The 26200-nt window shown below is 35.4% G+C and overlaps 1 protein-coding gene across 10 annotated transcripts in view; it reads right to left on the minus strand.

Annotated features, from left to right (window-relative positions):
• Nucleotides 1-5304: 5304 nt before the first annotated feature.
• The window catches only part of CPEB2 (cytoplasmic polyadenylation element binding protein 2), a 71100-nt gene continuing 50204 nt past the window's right edge, over nt 5305-26200 (minus strand). For all 10 annotated transcript variants that reach the window (XM_059165210.1, XM_059165227.1, XM_059165220.1 and 7 more), the window contains 6 exons: nt 23314-23484; nt 22067-22156; nt 17361-17479; nt 16972-17086; nt 14318-14499; nt 5305-9325 (listed from right to left, as the gene is read on the minus strand). In XM_059165210.1, the coding sequence (XP_059021193.1) occupies nt 9098-9325; nt 14318-14499; nt 16972-17086; nt 17361-17479; nt 22067-22156; nt 23314-23484 (905 nt within the window). In that variant the 3' untranslated portion in view covers nt 5305-9097. The remainder of the gene's footprint in view (nt 9326-14317; nt 14500-16971; nt 17087-17360; nt 17480-22066; nt 22157-23313; nt 23485-26200) is intronic.

Below are 26200 nucleotides of genomic sequence, written 5' to 3' on the forward strand. Positions count from 1 at the left end.
GTTTACTTGTGCATAGGATAAAGGTCTAGAAATGTACACATCAAATGTTAGCAGCAATTACCTCTGGGGAATGATTGTTAGGTAGGCAGGGAATAAAAGGGGACTACTTTGTTAGAGATACTCCTATGTTGTAATATCTTATAACAAACATGTATTGTTTCTAAAAACTAAAAAAAAAAAAAAAAAAAAAAAAAAAAAAGAGCATGACAAATATTGTCTTTTTGAGGCATTTTCAAATGGATTTCCCAGCACTGAGGACAGCGCAAACTCTGTGATAAGGACTCTGAAGACATCTCTAGAGAGACCCCAAATCATTTTATTTAGCTCACAATGATATCTCACTACACAGGGTTTGTGCACACACAACTCCAGATGTGAAAGGATCAACATATAAAGTTTTTGGAAGACTGTGTAGAAGAATATCAACCTGATTTTAGGGTAAGGGCACATTGAAAACAGTGACCACATTAGACTACATAGAAATTAAGAACATCTATTTATTACAGAGTGAAAAGGTCAACCATGGAAATAAGAGGATATATTCAAGACATTCCACTGACAAAGGGCTCATGTCCAGAATTATGCTCCTACAAATCAGTTGGAAAAAAAATAGAAAAATAGGTGAGAAACTTAAGAGCACTTCAGAAAAGAAGACATCTCAATGGCCAATAATCACTTAAATAGTAAATGTGTTCAATCCTATCAGTAATCCGGGAAGAGAAAACTACCCCAAGATTGGCAATAAAATAAAAGTCTAGACTAGAATGTGGATAATCAGAGCTTACATAAATTTCTAGTGAGTGTATAAACTGGTATAACCACTTTAGAAAACAGCATTATTTAGTATGTGGAAGCTTGCATACCCTATGACCCAAGAAATCCACTCTTGGGTAATAGTCTCTTGAAATGGGCGCACTTGCACCCAAGGAAGTATTGTAGTATTTACAGTAGCACCTTTCACAATATCCAAAACATTAATCTAAATGCCAGTCAACAATGTTACATATTTATACCATAAAATACTGCCTAACAATGGGGTTGCCTGGATGGCTTACTCAGTTGAGCCTCTTTGACTCAACTTCAGCTCAGGTTATGATCTCAGGGTTGTGAGATGGAGCCCTGTGTTGGGCTCCACGCTGGGAGTGGTGTCTGCTTAAGGTTCTCTCTCTTTCCTCTTCCTCTGACTTTCCCCTCCCTCTCTAAAAATGAAATGAAATTAATTAATAAATAAATGAATAATGATCTGACTGAAAATGGCAGCTACAGACAACACAGGTATATTTTATACAAAATAATGTAGAGCAAAAGCACATACATAAATACGTAGTTACGAGTCCCTTTATTAATAGTTTAAAAACAATACTGTGTTGGCACTCATGCTTGGATGGTAAGACTAAGCAGAAATATGAAAGCTTGGAAAGGGTTTACGTCAGAGAGGATGGGAAGGATGGTTATGCCTGAGAAGACACAGAAGGGTTTCTGGATACTTTCAATTTTCTTTCAATTTTTTCTTTAATTGTAGTAAAATATACATAACACAAAATGTACCATCTTAACCATTTTTAAGTGTACAGTTCAGTGGCATTAAATAAGTCCACACTGCTGTGCAACCATCACCATTATCCATCTGTAGAACTTTCTTTGTTGTTCCCAGCTGACCGTCTGTACTCAATGAACAGTAACTCCCATTTCCCTCTATCCTTAGCGCTTGGCAATCATTCATTCATTCTACTCCTGTCTTTGTGAATTTGATTACTCTGAGTACCTCACCTGATGAAATCATAAAGTCTGTCCTTTGCAAAGGGTTATTTCAATTAGCATACTGACTTCAAGATTCATTCATATTGTATGTAGCACATTTAAGAATCTCCTGCCTTTTCAGGCTGAATGATACCCCCCTGTATGTATCTACCACATTTTGTTTACCCATTCATCTAACAGCGGACATTTGGGTTGTTTCCACTCTTTTGCTACTGTGAATAATGCTGTGATGAACAAGAATGTACAAATACCTGAGTCCCTGCTTTCAACAATTTTCTATCTTCCTGACAATAAGTTTTAAAATTATTCATAGTGCCAATTAATGCTTAACTCATTTTCTATGTGTACATTACATTTCATAAGGATTTAAAAAAAAAAATCCTATAGATCTGGAATTCAGTTACCATGGAAACTCACTTTCTGTTTTTGCCTTTCTTCCTGTGATCCTTTCTATGAAGCAAGCAGTGCTTTCTTCCCTGTTTAAAAATTAACCTTCTTGTGAGGTATGAAACCTACAGAAAATTGACCAAGTAATAAACATCAATGTGACAAATTATTCACAAAATGAACAGTATGGTTTGAGTGTATGTGTTAGGAACATGAAGAATGTGTGCTTGGAAACAAAATAATGTACATTTCAGGACATCAACAAAGTCATTTATTTATTTATTATTTATTTTTGATGAACTAATTAATTAACTTATTATCATCTACCTAAGGAGGTCAACAAAGCTTTAAACTGAAAGGTAGCTACTTAGATCTAAGGAGGTAAATAACATAATACTGTAAAGGATTAATACCTGGAGTTTAAAGTGTTTGCCTCTCAGGAGAGTATTGGGGTAAAAAAGTATGGGGGCAATATGTTATTGTTTTCATGATTTATATATTTGACTTTTTTTTTTTTCAAAGATTTTATTTACTTATTTGACAGACAGAGATCACAAGCAGGCAGAAAGGCAGGCAGAGAGAGAGTGAAGGGGAAGCCGGCTCCCTGCTGAGCGGAGAGCCCGATGTGGGGCTTGATCCCAGGACCCTGAGATCACGACCTGAGCTGAAGGCAAAGGCAAAGGCTTAACCCACTGAGCCACCCAGGGACCCCTATATATTTTACTTTTAAAAATATATTTGTATTATCTATTGCCATTTGAGAAATAATTTCCTATTTACAATAAGTTAATCAACATCTATCCTCCTCCACTCTAAACAAGACCTTTGTCATCATTTCAAATGTTCATCCAGGTTTTTCTGTGTTTTGGTTAAATACCTTAACTTTTAGTATGATCTTGATACTTTTAAAACATGTCTCTACTATTCAGACTTAATTTTGAGTTGTGGTAAGCTTTTTGGCCACATTTTATTTCCTAGCTAAAAATTAGACTGGTATCTTTACCCACAACAGCATCTGCTATCCCATGTTACAATTTTGACACCTATTCTACACTTTTCTAACACACCACCAAGCAATTCTCTGACTCCTGAGGGATGTCCTACAGTTTAACCCAATTCAAACACTATCTACTTGGAGATAGCATCAGATGCCAGAGATTAAGGATTGAGCTGGACAAGACTGCCCACCTCCTCTCATTTCAGACATCAAAGTCCAGGCTGTCACCTGTGCTTCTGACTGGCTATAGATAGACTGGAGGTCCAACAAACTCCTCCCTGGGTTTGACTAATTATGGATTTATTATAAAAGGTTATAACCTATAGAGATGGAAGGGATGCATAGGGCAAGATATAGGGAAAGGGTGTAGAGCTGCCATGCCACTTCTGAACTGAGCTACTGTCCCCAAATTAGGGGACGCCACATGGTCACCATGCTGGCAGTTCCCTGAACCCTGTCCTTCTAGGTTTTTATGGAAGTTTCATAGGACTTGGTGTGACCGATTAACTCACTGGCCACTGGTGATCTATTCAATCTCCAGCCTCAGGCTCCTTCCCAGAGGTGGTGGAACAGGTGGAACTGAAAAGTTCTACCCTCCAATCACATGGTTGTTTCCCAACCCTTGGGTGTTTCCCAAAAGTCACCTCCTTAACCAACTCAGGTGTGACTGAAGGGTTTGTTATGAAAATCAAGACCTCTTTATCACTCTTATCACCTAGGAAATTCCAAGGATTTTTAGGAGCTCTGTGCCAGAAATAGAACAAACACCAAATATATGTTATAAATTACAGTATCAATATGTCTTCCTGTTGCTGGGATATTTTGCTGTTATTTCTTCTTTTTGGTGGAAAAGATCTTCCAAGTAATTTTCTGAGAAATGGTTTGTGATTGCTCAGGTATGAGTTCTTTTAATTCTTTGTTCATACAAAAATTCCAAGTGCTAACTCTTATGAGAAATTCTTAAGTAAAATCATTTCAAAGACATGAAATTGCTTCAGCAGTCTTTCCCCTTGCCCTAGATACATATTTACTATGGTCTGCTTTATATTACACTGAATTTGAATTAGCCTGATTTTTTACCTCAAGGGCTACAAAATGGCCTGGCAACCAAAGATCCAGCATTGTTAGTGTACAACACTTGGTAGGCATTCAAATTTTATTCTTTTCTTAAATAACAAGGGGATGAGGGGCACAGGAAGATAAATAATCTTTATGTCAGTGGCTGGGGAGTGAAGACAATGAGAGATTCCTATGTCTTAAAAGGCCAGAATGCAGAAGAGGCTCTTCATTTTTGTTATGGAAGATTTATTGGGCAAAAAGGAAGTGAGTTTCCAAATAGAAAAATGGTAGCATATGTCAAGATGCAGGCATGCGGAGATGCATAATTTGCTTGGAGGACATGGGTGACAGTGACAGGCTCTGAGGTGCTGCTAATGTCAAGATTAGCCCATTTAATGAGTTTCTGTGATGTCTTATAGAATATGGGAGATAAGTTTTCCCCTCTCTGGGATACCTATGTCTGCAAAGGTAAAGGAGAAAAATTGACTGCAATCAGTGATTTTAAAAATACTTTCTAAAAAAAGGAACACCCCCCCCCCCCCAATGCACACAAGTTTAAGAATTCTGGCTTTGTTAAAGTATAAAGGAGAGCTGTTTTAGCCATCAGTAGGATGAAGAACTTATCCTGTACCTCTTCTCCTTTTTTGTCAATAATGTGGCCATTGAAGAAATGATAGGCTGTGCTGAAAATAAGTAGAAAAATGACAAGTGACTTCCACCAGAGGGTGTCTGAAGAAGCATCCTGGAAACTGCACTTAGAGCAAATCAGTAAAAGGGTTTCATTGTTTGAATGCAGCATCAGTTTACATATGATAAACACTGATTATCGGGGATGACTGCAACACCACACTAGAATTTCTATGGAATATATGTCAGGGATAAGGGTGAAGGTGGGGAGGACAACTGATGCTAGGTATGTTTGGCACCAAAATACTGAGAAATACTGGGCTACTGGTCCCTGCCAGTTTCCTTTCAGTCCTGACACTGATCTACAGGGGGCCCTGGTCTGCATGACATATTCATGTCACAATGCTCCCTCAATAAGAGTTTAGAGGCATCAATGAGTATTCTTGTAGATCTGAAGAATAAGATTCCACAACTATGCCAATAACTTAATAGTTTATTAGTCAGTCAACAATATTACAAATATTTAAAAATTACTTAATATAAATAGTTGGCAGCAAACTATTCCATTACAGAGTTAAATTACCAGTACAACAGACAGACTGGAGATTTAGACATCTGGAAGATAACAATAAAATAAACTAAAATATTTTAACGAAAAAATTTAAGCTGAAGGCGTTTACCTAGTGTCCATAAAAGCATGGGTTCTCTTTTTATTTAGAAAAAAATAAAAAAAGGCTTTAACACCCCATTAGGAATATAAAATAAAATCAACTGAAAATATTAATTTGCATATCAAAGAACCATTTATAATTACAATCCAAACACTCCATAAACCACTTGTGCGATTCTATACAGAAACTGGGAATTAGAAACTAGTTGCTTTAATATTACAAAGATTTCAGCTCCAAAAATAATTCAACATAAAATAAACTTTAGCAATTAGTGTCATAAAATTATATATTTCCACATAAAAATACAAAATAATATTAATGACAAGAATATGAAAAATTATTCCAAGTATTTTACTACTATTAAAATAAAATAAAACCCAAAAAAACAAAATAGAAATATGCATGAAAAAAGTCTCTCCTTTTGTTAGCAAAACACTATCCAAAATAACTACAATCATTTACATCAGTACAAAGATTTCTGGATTTAAAAAATAGTTGCAATGACAAAAGGGGTATCTTTTCTGACAGTAAAAAATGACACTGTGGATAAAATCTGCAAAATATGCAATGAAAAAAATAAATTTGCATTAAAAAGGTTTACACTGTTATTTTTTTTTATACAAACATTAGAAACAGTATTGCACATCACAACACAGAATCGAGGTTAGTCAGCCTTCCAAAATGTGTTATATTCAAGTTTTGTAGCATCTTTGAGGAGAGGCTCTGTGCAGCCAGATGCAACAGGGATAAATATCAAGTGTTTTCCATACACAAATATATAAATGCTAAATGTTTCCTTCTTAACAAAAAGTGTGGATTTTTAAAGTTTTTTTTTTTTCCTCCACAGTCATACTTTTGGGCAGCAATATGAACATTTAGGGAACACAAGTGAAGAAGCTTTGAAAATACAAAAATACAATCAAAATTAATAATTTTCTACAAAAATAGTAAAATAAATATGATCTGTAAATTAAAAAAAAAAAAAAAAAACTCCAATACAGTGTTCAACAGTTAGGAAATAAGAATGTAGTACATAAAAGGCCAAAAAAAAAAAAGAAAGAAAAAGAGGTAGGGGTGAGGTGGGGAGGGAACAAAAGATTAGACTGACAAGCTTTAACTATAACAGAAATGAAGGTAAAGCAAACCATACATTTCTGCCATTTTTACCCATGGCAAAAAGGGGGTTCTGTTTCATTTCCCTTCATTCCCAATATTTATTTCTGTTTAAGAAGGGAAAGTGATTTTCAACATCTCCAATTATTTTCATCATATAATTTATTTTAGTGTTCATTATTTAATACATGAAAAGGCTCTTCAATTTTAAACATTAAGCAGAAATTATGAAAATAAAGTTAAAAAATCTGCGAAATTAAATATCTAAATAATTAACATTGCAAAACTACTGATTTCTTTTCTAAATTCCAAAAATTGAGGTATAGCAAAGGAGATGTCATCAGTCAAAAAAAGTGTGCCATAAAATAGCTGACTGTTGGAAAAATCTCTCACAGAGATATAAAAATAGTGCATAACAAATGTCAAATGGATCAAGGTTGGCAGGGTTAAGGTTAGAAAAGAATACTCCAAAAATCTGGAGGATCATGGTTAAGTAACAAATAGGGAACATCGACAAATAAATTAGTAAAAAGCTCTTCTGAAAACAGCATCAACTTTAAACATTAAAAACTTGAACCACAACCACAATAAAACAGCAGAGTTAGACATGAACCACATATTTTTACAGTACAAAAAAGCACACCAGAGACAACCAATATTAAGATCAACACTTTGCTCACGTGAAGGATTGTCCCAAGGGGTTGCTATAAGGCAACACCCTTGTAATTTTCTCTCTTTAGAATCAAGAACCTTAGTTCTGCATTTTTAAAAAACATCTACCATTGTTGGGTGCTTTGCTTTGATTGCAGAGTAACTTTTACACTAAAATATAAGGGCTAGTTGCATTAAAAATGCTCTAAAGAGAAAAAATATCACGAATGATATTCTAATAGTGTTCAGTACCAAGAGAAACTCATTAACTATTGCATGTTTCCATGCTACTTTCTCGAAAAAACTGCAAGCAAAGTCATTACCAAAATTCCTTCATCAAAATCTAAAAAAAAAAAAAAAAAAAAAGCAATTCTTAACCGTTAATAACAATGTTCCATGCAACAGTGACCCCAGTTTAGACAGAAGACCCCAATATACATAGGTCAAACACATAAGCAAGTTTAAGCCAGATTTCACCATTGTCTTTAAGGGAAAATTGAATTTTATGCAACTAGCCATCTGTATATTTCCCCATCTCCATTTTGACTTTACTTAGGTTTATTAAAGTTTTGCATTCTTCTATAAAGTTCGTTTGTTTAGATATGGGTTTCCTGTGGGTCTTACACTTGGTGACTGGTTAGCAGTGTGCTGGCCATCTTTGGTTTATAAAGGATGTCTTAACCGTGAACTATCAAAGGGGCTAAAATCAACCTTCTTTAAAATTCTAGTATTTTTCTTTTACTCCATCTTTTATCTATACTATATCACTGCACATTAATTAGAACCGCACATCACAAAATTGCACAGGGATTACAAATATTACATCCAGTCTGCATAAAATCGAATTCCACTACTGACCAGATCACAAAATGGCTGCACTCTCTAATCTAAAACTAATTTGCATATTGTACACATGTAGGACAAATTTTTTAACTTGAAGTCACAATAATGCATGCAAGTTTGCTTTTTTTAAACAAATTTTATAATTTGTTCATGCTACCTAGATTCAAGAGAGCTTTTTTGAACATTTGCAATACCTCACCTCTTGTTAGTTAATAATTCTAGTGCATGCATAAGGTGTATACAGGTAAGTAAACATGCATTTTTTTTCACATTCTAAAACTATGGCAGTTTAGGCCATATTGTGCTGCCTGCATTTTATCTGCAATGCAGTGTGTCTCTAACGTTTTCAATCCCGTATTAATAGGTGGCATTTACACATAACACCTATATAGCAGCAAAGCTAATACAGCTTGTGATTAAAAATGTTTAAAAATAGCTAATAAATCAGATTATCTTGAGGTATTATTTCTTGCAAGTCAAAATGGAGAGCAAAAAAATCAACCCTAATTTTTAGTTTATGTATACACTGAAAATAGCAACAATAAAAATAAGCATTTGTAGCAGACATATTCCATCTTCACTATTATTTTGCTACCTTTGGTAAATTACTGGGGCAGATCTTGAAGTTAAAAACCCACGTTTAGAAATAAGTGCACGCTTCACCCACTATATAGCAGCAGACTGTTTGCCCCTACGCAAAACATTCTCATATCTAATTTTAACTTTACATATAAAAATAACTTGGAGAAAATACAAAAAAACATTTTATTTTAACATGAAAATATCACAAAAATTAGTAAGCCTGAGATGTAGGGTTTTGGTGAAAAACAAGAGGCTTGTAGTGTTTTGGCTGCTGATAAAGATGCATGTATTGGTAGCTGGGGTGAAAGCAGAAGAATGCACTTATTTCTTCCGCATGTCGCGTCTTCAGACACAGTAAGCCACATGCACCCTTTCCTTCCTTGTTACAGAGGCCGGTGTGCTATTCTTAGTTCCAGCGGAAGTGGATCTGACGTGGGCGATCAGCACCTTCCTTTACCAATGGCTTATGGAACTCACGTCCTGCACGAGAGTGGATATTTGCCCAACAAAACTCACAGTAATACTGCAGGCAAGTGACATTGGCACAGAAAAAGGGAGCAAATTTTCCACCACAGCGTGCGCCCTGGCATTCATCACACATCTGGTCATCTAGCACATATGGCTTTACCTCCACCTGGAAAGAGAGAAGAAAAAAGTCTCCCATTAAGTCTGCTTCAGAAATCATTTTCGTAAATTTAAAATGTTCAGGGTGTTCTTGAGGAAAAACCAGCATTAAACACCGAGAAAGTAGGCAGTTTCCCAGCGAAATAGCTTTACCATGTAGTAGGTTAAAAAACAAAAACAAAAGCAAAAACAAAACCCAACAACAAAGTCATTCTCTTCTGGCACTAATCATCTTTTTCTAAGATGTTTCATGTTCATAAGTGATCATGTGATTAAACGAGCACTTAGTTTTAGTTTGGTAATTTTTTTTATTTTGATATATTTTCTTTCAAGGACTATAAACTGAGCGGTATTTACTGTATTTTTCAATGGCAGAAAATACTTTTAAAAACTATACATGTAACTGATTTGTAAAACATTTTACCTTTACCTTCCCTGGAGTAACATCTTTAAAACACCTGTGTGTTAATATTTTGGAGGCAGGGTGATTATGAGTAAAAAAAGAGAAGGGCATGGAAGACAAATGGTTTTTACACCTTTTCCCCTTCATTCCAGTAGCACCTGAGAGATGGCCCAACCCCCAACAACCACTGATTATGTACCTGCTTGTAACTACTTGGTGCGCACATACCAGAATTGTGGATAATCTTATTAAAGGCTTATCTAGACTTCTGTGAATTTATGAGATACAAAGTCAAAGAGGCCCACTGAGAAGGCCTGACTCAGAAGACCTCAGACCACGGTCAGCTTTGAGGGCTAATTTAAACCTCATTTTCCAGGTTTGTAAATTGAGAAGAATCCTAGAATCGCTTCACAGCGCTGTGAGGATTAGATTATGCAGGTAAAAGCGTTTAAGGCAGTGCTTGGTACACAGCAGAGACTCTAAACCAGCACTGCCTACTAATAATAACTATGAATGGAGGGCTACTACCTTTGTCTGACTTAATGTGCCAGGCAGCCTAAGACTTCAGGCTTTCCTAAGAAGAGAGAAAACTGAATGTTTAAAGGGTTTGGTTAGAGATAAAGAAGTGTTTGCCAAAGGTAAACAAATAACAAGCCAACAATTTCTATTCTGAATGTATTAACACTTGCATGTGTGCAGAAAATGCACATATAAGGGTATTTTCTGAAGCATTATTTTTCACAAGAGCAACAACGAATAGGGAAAAACCTAAAAGGTGATGAAAAGGACTATAAAACAAACATCTGATAGAAAGGTAATGAAATTAAGTTGTTGTTTATATTTGCATTTCACTGATTAGGGCTGGAAAAGCATTCTATGTACATTTAACATTTTGCTTTTCTGAATAGTCTGTATCTTTTGAGTATTTTCCCAATGGAGGTTTTTTTTTTTTTTTTGAAGTGAATCCTCTTTGCCAGTTAAGGATTTTTAACCTTTTTTCCATTGATTTTTTTTATCTTATTTTTTTTTTAATTTTTTATTTTTTATAAACATATATTTTTATCCCCAGGGGTACAGGTCTGTGAATCGCCAGGTATACACACTTCACAGCACTCACCAAAGCACATACCCTCCCCAATGTCCATAATCCCACCCCCTTCTCCCAAACCCCCTCCCCCCAGCAACCCTCAGTTTGTTTTGTGTGATTAAGAGTCACTTATGGTTTGTCTCCCTCCCGATCCATTGATTTTTTTAAAAGATCTTTGACACTTGGTCTAAAATTTTTATGCTCAATCTTTATTTTTAAATTTTTTTCTATTATGGATCCTATCTTGATTGTCAGTCTATTTCTGATTCATTATCTTCATTATAATATTATGTAACTAAAACTAACTATACACACACACACATAGCTATAACTACATAATATTGTTATAATAATATATAATAACTAAATCAAAGAAATTACCAAAGAATATCTCAAAGTGCCATGAGAATTCTGAATTTCATTTTACTAGATGATAATCAAAATGAGCACAGGGAAAGTGTCTGTTCAATACGTACTTAGTAAGAGGATCTAGCAGAATATCTAGCACAAAGTAGAAACTATCTGAATAAATGTGGTACATTTACATATGTTTTCTTGATTATACCTCTTGTCTCTACTGTAATTAAAGAGTGTCTGTGTGGTTTACTTCATTTCCATAATACCTCATAAAATACTTGGTGCTTAGGAGTTACTGAATGTAAAACTGCTGAATTAAATTTCAAAATGCAATGATTTCAATTATTTGTATTTCAAACTTCTAGATATTATTTTATGAAGCTAATCTAATTACCTTCAAAATCACAGACTTTAAAGATAGTAAACTGGATTTGAAACTTATGATTTTAGAGAGAGTATTCTGATTATTTCTGATTAATAACCTCTAAAAACGAGCTCTTGCATGTGTGAAAAGGTGTTGGGAGTTTCATCAATTCTGTGCCTATTCTTACTTTCCATTATGATGCCCCTCCCTAATTTCACTTCAGAGAACCTATCTGGAATACTCTGCCACCTGGATTCACAACTAATGAAATAATTCATACTTAATTATCCAACTTGAACTTCAACACAACTCCCTTCAGTAAGTACCAGAAGGCACAGTGAGTATTATTACTCATGGAGTAACATACAAAATTACAATGAATTACACTTTTGTGGTGATGGTGTTTCCCAGCTTTTGGGGAGATAGGAATTAAACCTCAAAGAGCTCATGAGCCAAAAGATCAAGTTGAGTGAACAATTTCAATCCTTCCCAAATCTCTGGGTTATCAGTTATAAATTTAAAATTAATCAGTTGTTATGGTTTAATATCTATATTCATACTAGAGACATGAAAGGTATAAAGATCAATTGTGTGTGTGTGTGTGCGTGTGAGCAAGCTCAAATTCTTTAATTTTCTTTCTTTCTTTTTTTTTTTTAAAGATTTTATTTTTAAGTAATCTCTACACCCAACATGGGGTTCGAACTCATAACCCCAAGATCAAGAGTCACATTCTCAACTGAACCAGCCAGATAGCTCTCAAATTATTTCAGAAATAGTTCAAAATATACCTTAAGCAGCTCATATCTTAAAAATTAAACTTTTCTCTCAGGCACTGTGATGCCTTTCTAAGAAGGCATGCATGTGTTTCTGAATTCACTTGCTGTGAATCTGAATTGCTCTTTAGGAATCCATATTCTGCCTGAAATAACTGGTCCTTTACTATCATTTTGGAAACAAGAATGAGGCAGGACACTGCAAGGATGTTTTCCCTGTGCTCCTACATGCTAAATAACTATAATTATATACAATGTAGGTAATCTCCTCAGTTGACTAGACCATTTCTTTGCAAAAGTCAGGGTTAGACTAGATACATGGTCTCAATCATGGATGCACATTAGAATCGCCTGGAAGCTTTACAAATTTCGGCTGCCCCTGAACAGTTGTAACAAAATCTTTGGGGTCGGAGGATGGGGGAACCCAGCCGTCAAGATTTTTCTAAATTCCCAGGTGACTTTATTCTGCAGCTGAGGGTGAAAACCACTGGATTACAGGAACTCCAGTTCAACAAATTTTCCTGCATGGTGTAATTAAAGCAGACACCTTCCACGTAGATGGTGAGATTGTGTGTGTTGCAAAAGTTTAAGTAACAATGCAAAAAAAAATCACTCTGCTTGTATGAACTGAACCTATGCTGTACTTTTTTTTGTTTTCTATATGGGATGGCTTGGTAATTAAACTAATGACTACTTTTAGAGTCCACAATTAGTCAATCCATACTTCTAAACCAGCTCCACTGCCTCCAAAATAGTCTTTTAATATATACAAACAGCCTCAGAGAAGAAACTTCAAGAAACTGTTACACTGGGGAAAAAAAAATACTCAAGTTATATCTTTTAATTTGGATATACAAAAAGTTAAATTACCTCTAATTCTTAGCATATCTCATCTGTAATACAATGCAAACATGATTATTTTAAAATATTGCTCAGCTGTATATATATGCACTATGAGCAAATTTTAGTATGAAATAGATTTGCGATTGAACAACTGAGTTTGGGTCACTCCTTTTCCCTATTTTCAATGGTAATCAGTACTAGGAATTATTCAGTGGGGTGGCTTTTAGTTAACAAATATTCATAGGACTTCCTAAAAATTTTTACTGTGATTACCTATACAATGCAACTGAAGAGTAAATGTTTTAAAGTTTAGGATAATTATTTTGTGTGTTTAATTTTTTTTTGTATATTTATCATTTTGTATACTTAGGGAAATATACAGTGTATTTTTATTTTAAATTTAATGATAAAAGATAAAAAACACTTAAATAACAGTGCCAAACTTTAAATACTTCTACATATGAGAATTCATTTAATCCTCAAAATAATTGTGAAAAAGATACTATTATTGCTTTCCATTTGATAAATGGGGAAAAAGAGGCATACTGAAGGTTAATTTCTTGAGGATTACAGAGCACATGGTGGACATAGCATCCTGGGCATGCTGGCTCCAGGGTACAGGCTCCCGCTGAGCAGGGAGCCTGATGAGGGGCTCAATCCCAGGACCCTGGGATCATGACCTAAGCTAAAGGCAGATACTTAATGGTCTGAGCCACCCAGGTACACCCAGGGTACAACTCTTAAAAGAAGCCCTGCTTCTATGGTTAGAAAGGTGTTAAGACCTTATTGGTGGATTTTTAAATAAACAACAACAACCACCAAAAACTCCACAACCTGATGTGCTTTTACAATGACATTTAAATTTTGTATACTGTATCTGAAGTTCAAAGTATGGGGAATGCCATTGGGCTCTTTGCTCAGTGGGGAACCTGCCTCTCCCTCTGCCTGCTCCTCTCTCTCTGACAAATAAATAAATAAAATCTTTTAAAAAAAGTTCAAAGTATGTTCAATAATTTTACATTTCAGTGGTATTTTGATATAATACTCTTTAACTCTAAGATTTAAAGATGTATAAAAAAAATAGAGTGAATTATATTGTCAACTTGGTAGGGTAGTAAGCTCTGGATCAGCACCTTATTATAGGATGTTAAATGCTTTCCCAATATGCAACTTACGCGTTTATCAATATCCCCATGCTGAAGCTGAACAAACCGAGCACTGATGGCAGCAATATAGCTCTGCTGATTGGAGAAAGCAACTCGACCAGCACCTTTCGGGTATTTTAGCTCAGGATCTGTATCAATTCCTGCATAACAAACTCCACCATACAGTCGGTCCATGATCATAGCAAGTTCCACTTGAAAAGGAAAAGAAATTCACATCAAATGTGAGAGAACACAGTAAATCAACAGTTTTTAGATAACTTTTTTAAAAAAGGAAAGTCATTAGGATAAATAGTTTTATGCTGTTTTCTAAATACAATCCTTTCACCTGCATATTGGACCCAATATGCTCTCACTACAGAATTACTTGGCAATTCTCCTCTCTCCTTTATCATCAGTTTTTCCCTCTACAAAGGATCATTCCCAATCTTAAAAAAACAAAACAAAACAAAAAACCCAAAACGAAGCTCTTAATTCTGCTTTTCTCCCTCTCAGTGACTGCTTAATTTCTATATTCTTCCTTTAAAGCCAAATTGTTAAATTTTTTTTCTTCTACTACCTCATCCTTCTCTTCCCATTCCTTGTTCAACCTTTATAACTAGACTTTCATCCCTTGTTAACTCCATGTTAATTGATCATGCCACTGTCAAGTACAATGGTCAATCTACCTGGAAGCAGTACGGGAACATACGTTAACGTCTACTTTCTGCATCTGGCTTTCGGAAACATTTTTCTACTAATTTTCATCCGACTTCACAATTCCTTAGTCTTCCTTGCTGGTTCCTCTTCAACTCCTTGACTTTTCGATGTCAGAGTACTCTAAGTTTCAGTCGTAGATTTCTCTTTACACTTGTGGGCTATGGTGACTTTATCCCATGTCATGGCTTAAATACCATCTATCTGTCTTCATGTCCTAAATTCCTGTCTCCAGCCTCGGCCTCTTCTCTGGACATCGAAGTCATTGATGCAACCACCAGGAGATGGTTAACTGGAGTTGTTGTCCTGGACAACTCATACTGACATTTAATAGACCTTCACCACCTAGTTTGAAATGACACTCCTGATCTTCCAACATCCCATTAAATCTGCTCCAGTGAGTTTTTGTTAACTCAGCTGGTAAGCAATAGAAAAGATAAAGTTCCTAAGATTCTTGGCTTCAATCCTTTCTATTTTCTGTTTTCCCCACTACACATGCAATCCTATGAACCTGATTTTCTAGACCTATCTAAAATCCAATCTCCTCACCTCCATCAACTAACATCCTGTTCCAAACTCTCATTATTTTTCATCTGGATTGCGGCAATAGCCTTAACTCTTTGTTTCTGATTTACTGTCGAAACAGTAGCAAGGCCTCTCAGAACAGTAGCAAGAGTAATTCTTAGATATCAGATATAAATGGCATAACTAAAATTTCTACTTCGGAGCTCAAAATGGTACCACAAAGTTGCTTTCAAAATCAAGACCACAATTTCTCTTCTCCAGTGTTCTTTATCACAGTAGAAGGTGTGACTATCTACATAGTGGCTTAAGACTGAAAGCTGAGGTTCAGCTTTTGAGGTTACCTCATAAATTGTCTGGGACATGTTTTTCCTTTCTCTCTCACCACTGCTACCCCCAATCTAAGCTCATGTTACCTTTCTCCTGCCCTGCAAGAATGGGCTCCTAAAAGGGTCACATTATATCTCCTCAACCCAGCTGCCTCCAAAATATGTCATTAGCTACAGTTATCTAAAACTCTTCATTGGTTTCCCCTTGCTCTGAGGATAAATACTGAATTAGCTTATCAGACAGATTTATATGGTCTGACCCCTATTCACTTTTTCTATGCCTTTTTGTGTCTCTCTCCTCACTTCTTATACCCTTAGTCAGCCACTCTGGATTTCTTTCAGTTCCTCCAATGCCCTCTGCTTCCCTCCACTAAAGATCTTTGAATATGCTCTTCCCTTTGTCTGAAAACACGCTCCTCACAACCCTCCTGCCACCTCAACTCTATTCCTTCTGTTGTGTCAGCTCAAATGCAAGGATTTCTAAATATTAGACTACACCACATTCCCGTGATGTTCTTCTACTCTCTGTAGTCTTTCTTTGTAGCAGTTATATTCTGTAAGTATTTATACATGTGAATGGTTCTTTTAACGTTTTGTCCTATACTGACTGGAAAAGGATGTTCTCAGTGGTGGAAAGCACTAACACACTTCACAGGGCACAGGGAATCATAAAGCATGCTTGTACAGAGGGCATACAGGTCTGTAATTATGTTCCTGGATAACATTTCTGGTAAATCTCTAGTTTCTTGTTATTGATGAACAGTTTATTACTTATCAAAGCACTATTTAAAAAAACAAAACGTGCTTCTTCAAATATCAGAGTCAACCAACATAAAATAAACAGACCCCAAATTCTTTTTAGAAGTCAGAAGTATTTGGATCCTTCTTATAGAGTCTGCTTGAAGTTTATTATTAATATTGATAGATGAGTGTCTACTTCTCCACTTACTTGACAATTTTAAGAATACTTCTCAGAATTCTGTAGGAAACAACTCTTGGAGCATAAACAATCTGCCCTTTGCCCACCCAACAGTACATAACAGCTCTGAAAAGTTTACTGAATTCATTCATATTTAATTTTTATTTTAAAGAAGCAACATTTGTTAACATTCTACTTACCAGCCCTTAATGGCCTAGGAACACCCCCAACAAAAATTGTTTTTCGAGGATCCAAAGGCTGAGAACCATCCATCACAAAATCACTATCACTTAAGTTCCAAGGACGGATCTGAACCTAGGAAGAAAATCATATCACTGTAATTGGTCTTATTCTCTTGACAGCTAATGCTACTTTGTGCCGGTTAACAGTAGTCCTTTTATTTTTCAAAATTTTGTATAGCTGGATTTGATAATACATTATTTTTTAAGCTAGATACTATAAGTTATTGGGATTTTTAAAAACTGAACTCTTAACATGGTATTTTAACTTTTTTATCATTAATTACTTCAAACCAGTTTTTGGAAAACTCGCATTTGTAGCCTAAGGTTCACATACAGTATTTACTTACTGGTTTGTCCTTAATGGTGGGACTGGAAACACACAGATAGAGTTTTCCATCTTCTTCAATACAAGCATCAATTAGTGCTTGAACTGAGCTCTCTTCTTGAAAGAGAAGGAATGCATAGCCTGTAATAACCATTAAAAATGAGGCAATATTGCAAAGGAAGTGATTTCAGCCCAAATTTCAATACTATTTAGAAAACACATGCTTTTGTAAAAGAAAAAAAAATTAACTATCAGAGAGAACCAGAATTATTAGACTTTCTATAGGAGAGCACAATATCCTATGGAATACACACAAAAACAGATACTCATTAATTAGCTATCTTATATAGAGTGCTTTCTATCCAGTGCTGTGCTAAAAAGCTTTACATAAATTATTTCATTTGATTCCCACAGCAAGTCTCTAAGACATTATTCCCATTTTATAGAAGAAAAACCTCAGGTATCCAGCAGTTAATGACTTGCCCCAAGTCAGTCACATAAGCAAGCAGTTGGTGGAGTAATTTCAAACCCAGGAGAGCCCCCAAGGTCTCCCAAGATACTGTCTTCTTCAAGAACTTGGCAGGACTAACCCCTCGATTATATTAGAAGGTTTCTAAAGAGGCCCCCAGGGTAAGACATGTTTGGTGCACAGTTTGGGCTAGAACACACTTGGAAAGGCGCAAGAATTTCCCTAAGGAAGGGGAAATAACTACAAGTCAGCATGTCAACTTCAAATTTGTACTAAGAAAACTACCTTAAGAAGACTGGAGCAAAATGGGTCCTCCAGCATGGGTCAGGACCTTAAAATCAAACTCTCTACTGGGATAAACCGTGGAACACTTCAAGTAGTCTGGAGACTATGTTTGGACTTTGGACTCAAACTCTTGCTTATTAGATGCCTGTACCTTTGGGAGATACGCCCTTCCTCCTCTCTTTGTGATAACAGATTGTCATTCTTCAAGCAGAACAGACTTCAGTATAAAAAGAAGGTATCAAAATTTATACTGGAAGTTCACCATTACATGATTATTCCTAGAAGCTGATAATTAACTGACCCCAAAACACCTCTTTCTTTGATGAGATTTCTATGCAAACAAACCTAGAGAACTGTAATCTGGTTCTAATATGAAGAAGTCATCAAGCAGGCCATGCACATCTATCTATTCCATTAGAAAATGGTAAATGTGAGATCATGTTTTACACAAAAATCAAAACACATAGCTTTATTGCCAACACTGGCTGTAATTGCCACAAAGGTCTGATGTGACACAAAAGTGCTTCATTTTAAAATTATAATTCCTGATTGCATAAATAAGCCATCAAATCAACCTATGCAACAGAAACTTTCTAAGGTATGATTATGCAAGATTAAAAAAACACATTGCAGACATTTCCAACTGCTAGAAATAATTTAAATATGCTTGAAAAAATAAAAAAATGAAAACTTGTTTTAAGTGAAGGCTTTAATTTTGACACAAGTTAAAGATTTGCGAGTTGTAACTCTTTTGTAATAACAGAGGATATAAGACCAATTTACAAAATATTTTAAATTCAGTAAATTTAATGTTATTTGTGATATTAATTTTTGATATTAATGTTTTAATTTTGGTTAGTTTTAAAGTGATACTTTACATTCAATACTTTTTTTTTTTTTTTTTAAGATTTTGAGAGAAAAAGAGAGAGAGAGCGCATGAGGGTGGTGTTGGTGGGAGGGATAAGCAGGCTCCCACTGAGCAGGGAGCCTGACACAGGGCTTGCATCCCAGGATCCTGAGATCATGACCTGAGGCAAAGGCAGACGCTTAACTAATTGAGCCACCCAGGCACCTCTACATTCAATATTCCTACTATTAATGATTTGTGTAATTATTAGGTAAGAAATGTTTGTATCACAAAACTAATTAAGCAACATGGCAGGTAAATTACGATCTAGCTAAGGCAAACCATTAAATATTAAAATACTTTTACCAAAAACATACTGTACAGCAAACTAATACTCACATAGGGTGAACCTCATTCACTGTAAAAGAAACATATGTACACATGTGGCTCCATCTCCAAGGGCTCATGTCGCTGCCTTAATTACAAGGGAGCTTCACTAACTGGATGCTTTGTGCATCAGTGTTTCCAAACCATGGAAGATGAATTACAACAATGTCAAAACTGCTTAAAAGGACAAGGTTTGGAAACACTGGTCTTTGGCAATGACAATTAACTATGATTGTACCCCAAACTACGATTTGCCGGTACCGCTTTATTCAGGTCTTTTTGCTTTGTTTTCAGTTTGGGAAAATAAACTAAACATCACCACAAAAACCACAATGACAACAACAACAGCAACAAAGATAGCAACTATTCTGTTTGATTAAATTTGTGCCAACACATCTTTCTAGGCTTAGAGTCCATCATCCTGTTACATGAACAAGAGGCTCAGGCAAAAAAATGTGTACCTGTCTCCACACAAACCAATTCTCATTCCTTCCTAAAACTGTATTTCAGTTCCTCTCTGGAACTCTGTTTGACTCCTTAATGTCTATCTGGATTACACAATACCTTCAGATTTCGTTCAGAACTTCTCAGTGAACCTTTCCCACCTACTTCAGGTAAAAGGAGCTTCTATTCTATAGTATTTATAGGTGTTTTTATCATGTGTTAGTCAGTTATTATTCTGTGCATTACCAAGAGTACAAAGATGAGTAAATGCAGAGTATTACAGACTATGGGAAGAACTGGATTTTAGCAAAATCATCAGGGATTTATAGAGTTGTAAAAATGTAACATTGTAGCTGTGACAAGGGCTATGAGAGAGTGGAACAGTGCCAGGAGAGCCTACAGTAGGAGTATGTGAACCATTAGGGGCATCCTGAAAGTATCCTGTGAGCAACCAATGTTTGAACCGAGACAAATGAGGGTATGTGGATGAAGACACATCAGAAGGGCCTTAGGGCCAGTGAGAATACCATACAATAAGAGCCCTAGGCAGGAGAGAGCAAAGCCGGTTTTTGGAACCAGAAGTGAACAAGAAGTAATAGAGGCAGAAGAAACCAGAGAGGTGGGGAGGTTGGGCAGGGCAAACCCATTTTTACCTTTATTCTAACTGAAAGAAACCACTGAAGGGTTTTAAGCAGATGGTCAAGAGATAGCAGTATCAGATGAGTTTTCAGAGAGATTACTCTGGCTATACTGTGGGAGAAAAACTGGAGAGAGGCAGAGGTATGGACTGACTAGTCACATTCCTGAAGTGGACCAGGATACTGGTAACTTAGGCAGGAATATTAGAAACTAATTGACATTTTTACTGAACATTCAAAAACTTTACAAGAGGCTAAGAGAGTGAAGCAATAGAAAACAGATTAAAACTCAGTTTAAAACTCAGGAACAAATTAAAGCTCAGCAACAGATTAAAACTCAGATGAACAAATGAATGTCTATATCTATATGGAGCTTATTTTCTCTCTAAACTAAGTATCAGGACGTCCAAGACCAGTAAACTCCAAATTTGGGCGAAAATTTAGAGTACATGAAGAAAGGTCCATAGCTTTAATCAGACTTTCATAGAGATCTGGGATTCAGAATCCCTGCTCAAAAGATGTTCTTGAGTCCATAAATCTAAGATCTAAAGGTATAAAACAGAAACCACTGGGTTATTCCATTTCTCTAAAATCTACATGAACTAGTAATGGAGGTACTAGAATTCTCAGTGAAAATAAGTGAGATATCCCATATAATTCATTACCAGAAATCTTTAATTAGTTTTTGTATACCAATAACTATTCTAACATGTTTCCTTTCCCAGAGCCCAAATCAGACCATTAAATAGATCTACTGGAGTCTTTTTTCCAGGTTTGAAAATTTGCTCAGCCATGAGAATAACAGGGTTTTTGTTTTACTAAAATTTTATTTCAATGATGTTCAAAGAAAAGCTTTAGCTTTTAAACCTTCCCCTTTTTATTCCCTTCAGAGAATCTGCCATTAGCAACCTGACTGGACTCACGTTTAATTCTCTCCACTCACCTCCCCTGCTCATTGTGGGCAAGGGGAACTTACCTCTTCTCCCCACTAATGGTGGCCTTGCTTTTGGTCAGATGAATGATAGTGATTTGTTATTCTTGTGATATGGTGACAAGCCATAGGGGGTATCCTAGCAGTGAGTTACTAGCACAACTAGGTATCTTCTTCACATCTGATCTCTCTATATAATGGGGTTTGGACCAGTCACTTTCTCCTCTAGCTAAATTAACCCACAAAGTAAATATTGCTCTGCTGTTATCTGTTATTGTTTGGAACACTTATGTAAGTCTGGCAATATTCTATACTATTCATGCATTTATATTTTTCTCTCACTTCAAATAGTTCTTAATTTCATTGCATAGAGGGACACTTTTTTTACATGTTGGTACCCAAGTTACTTAGAAGGATGCTTCAAACTGAAAACAAAACCTCAAAACATTCATTGATTTGAGTGTTTGAAATCACTGTCAAACCATTACAGAGAAAGAACAGCTAGTGTCTAATGGCTCCTGACTGGGTTAAAGTGAAACTATGATAGCCCTCAGATCCATTCTTGTCACTTGATGCATGTTACCAGCCTTCACAAATTACTCTCTTAGTTTTTATAGAAAGGTGTGATGATATACAATTCTAAAAGAAAACACAAAGTAATTGGCATTGTCTTATTTGCTCTCATAAAACTGATTCCCTAGAAAATATTAACAATAAAAAATCTTACCTTTTGGTGGAAAATAGGACTTGCTTTCTGCTTTATGAGGCCAATCTACTACCAAAGGCCCAAATCTTCTGAAGCTAGCAGTTATTTCATCTTAAAAAAGTACAATAATACACATTAGAAATTAGTTTTAATACTTCATTAAAAAACCCCCATATTTATAAGTTAAAGATTTAATATTTAAAAGTACCAAGTACTCTAAGATAAACATGAAAACCGAAAACATGTCTAATATCCTTACTGACAAAATATATGAAACAGATATTTTAGCCAAAAGAAATTAATAAATTTAAGTAGCACGCTGACCAGAGCAATCAATTTAGTGTGAGTTTTAAAATTTTACCTAACGTTGTGTAGATACTAAAGGACTGATAGTATACCAAATCATAAATATTATTGGCTTGAAAAACATGCAAACATTATTTCAAGTTAAATAGAGAGACGATTACTGTTTGATAAGTAAAATCTCATAGGGAAAGAACAGGTCTGTTAAAACAAGACACAAAGAATTATCTTACTCATTAAGGTCTGACACATACCAGGTAGCTTCACTGAAACAAATACAGGTCAAATACAATGATATGCTCTAGGTTATTTCCTCGTATGAAAACCTTATTAAACTAACACTTAGGACAGGTTTCTGGATATTCGAATAATTTAAAAATTTCTCAAAGTGCAGCAAAATCCTCTTAGTTGTGAATAAGAGTGGCAGACTTCCCACAACTGTACAGACATTGGACAGTTTCATATTTTTAATCTTTACCTTGAATTATTTTCTTTTGTTATTATTACAAATGGTGAATTTTACATCTGTTCAGCTTTTAGATAACCTGAATTTCCTGTTTATGTTCTGTTTCCATTACCCTTTTGGGCTTTATTACCTCTTTCTTACCTATTTCTAACAGCCTATTTATCCTCAAGGAAATTAAACTTCTGACTGTCATGCACTGCAGGCATTTTATTTTGTGTATTCTGGTAATATGAAAATTTTAAGTTTTATTAGAAAAACTTTCTGTATGATAATTTTATTTACAAAAAATACAATAACAATAGGCATTTTAACATATAAAAATTTTTAACTGTTTAATTACCTATTTCATATTTCAACAGGTGACAAAATATTTAGACAGAGATGGATATCTATCCTGACTGAAAATCTCAAGGTAAAAAATTCCATACCCCCATTCACATTTTATTTTAGGATTTTTTTTGTTTGTTTGTTTTGTTTGAAGCTCAAATTATCACCCTACCTTCATCAATATCTGGAGGAAGACCACCAACAAAAACTTTTCGAGAGAAGCGTTCTATTCGTTCTCCGTTTTGATGAGCTGAGTAACATGTGGGTGAATTTAAAACACCAACTTGATCATTATGACCATCATCAAGCAGACCATCATCTATTGGAAAGAGGGAAGAACGACCTAAAATATAAGAACAAATATAACTTGAATCTCAGGTATAATGATAAAGTTGGGCATTAAAACAGCAATGACAAATTCAAAGGTTTAAAACATGAAGGTGATACAGGCATAAAAAAAATAAGGGAAATTCAGATAGTTTAAGCTTTTAATTACTGGGATTCAAAAGAGAAGCAGTCTGAAGAATGACTTAGAAATAAATGTAGTCATATGACAACAATTATACTGCAAACAAACACTGGATCATTTCAATGTTTTATGGAAAGCACTAAGAATCTGATGTATGGGGACAGTTTAAACTGGATGTGTAACAGAAGAAACCTTTGAGAAATTGGTTGCAAAAGGGAAATGGCAAAGACTAAATAGATAAAAGCACATAATAAAAAGCCACTTGCAGACCACAGTTAAGTAAGGACAAAGGCAACAAATAAGACTTGCATATAAGGCTTTGAATTAATTGATTACACATGCAGATGGGGCGTCTTCAAATGTGCAAAACAGAAAAAGGCATCACCCTCTAGGACTTTGGTGCCCATCTGAGCTCACCCTTCAAGGGTGCAACCTTTTGTCCAGGGCACGTCCTATATAATTCTCTGCAGCAATCCTCATGCTACACTCCGTGGGGATCAAAAAAATAAAATGACCTAATAAAATATAGTACCCTGCTCTCAGAGAATGTACATTTAGAAAAGATAAGATCTATACATATAACTATGGCACATATCCCTAAGAAAGCTTTAAAATACTTCAGAGGAATTTTGTTGGAGGAAGGAAGTAGGCTGGCTAATAAACAGGTAATTTCTTAAATTCCCAAGTGAGACTGAATGACAATTGTGGTAAAAAGGGAAAGCTAGTGGAATTTACTCAGTGCATTAGAGAGGGTAAGATATTTCCAAATAGAAATATTTATTAGAACATGGTTTTGAGTACATTTTCCAAGTAGAAGGAGAAATATAAGAGAAAAGAAAAAAATATGAATTTAAGAAATAGGGAGTAGTCAAAATTGACTACTACATGTTGGAAATAAGGAGAGTAGAAGTAATAAAACAGCTTTGAGGCTAGTCAAAATACTTAGTTTTGAATGCCAGGCTAAAGTGGATGTTTTATTTAGTGTATGGTTAAAACAAAAAACTGGATTCAGGGGCTCAAGCAAGATAATTTTACTGGTGCTTTGGGAAGACTTATAGCAAATGGGGTTAAAGTGATAAGAAATGAGCAGATCAGGAAGGATGGACAGGGAGAGAACTATAGCAGTAAAGAGTAGATAGATATCTGGGAAACAAAAGAAAAAACTGGAAATGAAGAACTAAAAGAATTAGAACATGAATGGTAAGAACCATTAACTAAATGTAAGGACAGTAAAGACCAAAAAATAGTATACAAAAGGGTAGATATGGAAGGAAACAATCAACAAAACAAGAAATATAACTCCCATCCCTTTGGAATGGGAGAGGACATTTGCAAATGACACTGACATTCTGATAAAAAGTTAGTATCCAAAATATGTAAAGAACTTATAAAACTGAATACACAAAAAAGCAATCCAGTTAAAAAATTGGCAGGACACCCAGACATTTTCCAAAGAAGACATACAGCTGGCTAACAGACACATGAAAAGTTACTTATCATCACTTGTCAGGGAAATGCAAATCAAAACTACAATAGATTATCACCTCACATAGTCAGAAAGGCTAAAATTAACAACTCAAGAAAGGACAGGTGTCAGCAAGGATACAGAAAAGGGGAACCCTCTTACACTGTTGGTGGGAATGCAAAAGGGTGCAGCCACTCTGGAAAACAGTATGGAGGATCCTCAAAAAATTAAAAAAAAAATTAAAAATAAAACTACCCTAATGAGCCAGTAATTACAGTACTGGGTATTTGCCCAAAGGATACAAAAAAACACTGATTCAAAGGGATACATGCATCCTGATGTTTACAGAATTATCCATAATAGCCAAATCATGGAAAAAACCCGAATGTTCATCAACTGATGAATGGATAAAGATGCTGTATATCTACGTACAATGGAGTATTATTCAGTCATCATGAAGAATGAAATCTTGCCATTTGCAATGATGTGGATCGAGCTAGAGAGTATTATGCTAAATGAAGTTAGTCAGACAAAGACAAATACCGTATGACTTCACTCATGTGTGGAATTTAAGAAATAAAACAGATGAACCAGGGCAGGGGAAGAAGAAAGGCAAACCAGGAAATAGACTCTTTACTATTCAGAACAAAGTGAAAGTTGATGGTGGAGAGGTGGGCAGGGGGATGGTGAAATAATGTTGGGGATTAAGGAGGGCACCAGGGGTTGTATTTACGTGATGAATCATTAAATTTTACACCTGAAACCAATCTTATACTGTATGTTAAAAAACTGGAATTTATATAAAAGCTTGAAAGAAAAAAAGAAAAAGGGAAGGTAGGTATGTAAAGCTGCATAGGCTGGGAGGATGTTCAGAATTAAATGTAAGGGAGGAGATTGCGAATTGAGTGGAGAAAGGTAATAAGCCACATTTCTGAGAGTCAACTTTATAGAAATGGTATTTGAAGGTTCTCTGTAATATCACTGAAGACAACTCCAGAGAGAAATGATGAGGTAGCTCCTTGGTAAACTTACAAGGAAGTAACGGAACATTCAAGGAGCTCAAGAAAGGAGTGGTAAGAAAAGTATAAGAGAAGCCAAAATATTATTGCCAACACAGTGCCAAAG

This window comes from Mustela lutreola, chromosome 1, assembly GCF_030435805.1.
Source record: "Mustela lutreola isolate mMusLut2 chromosome 1, mMusLut2.pri, whole genome shotgun sequence".
NCBI lineage: Eukaryota > Metazoa > Chordata > Mammalia > Carnivora > Mustelidae > Mustela > Mustela lutreola.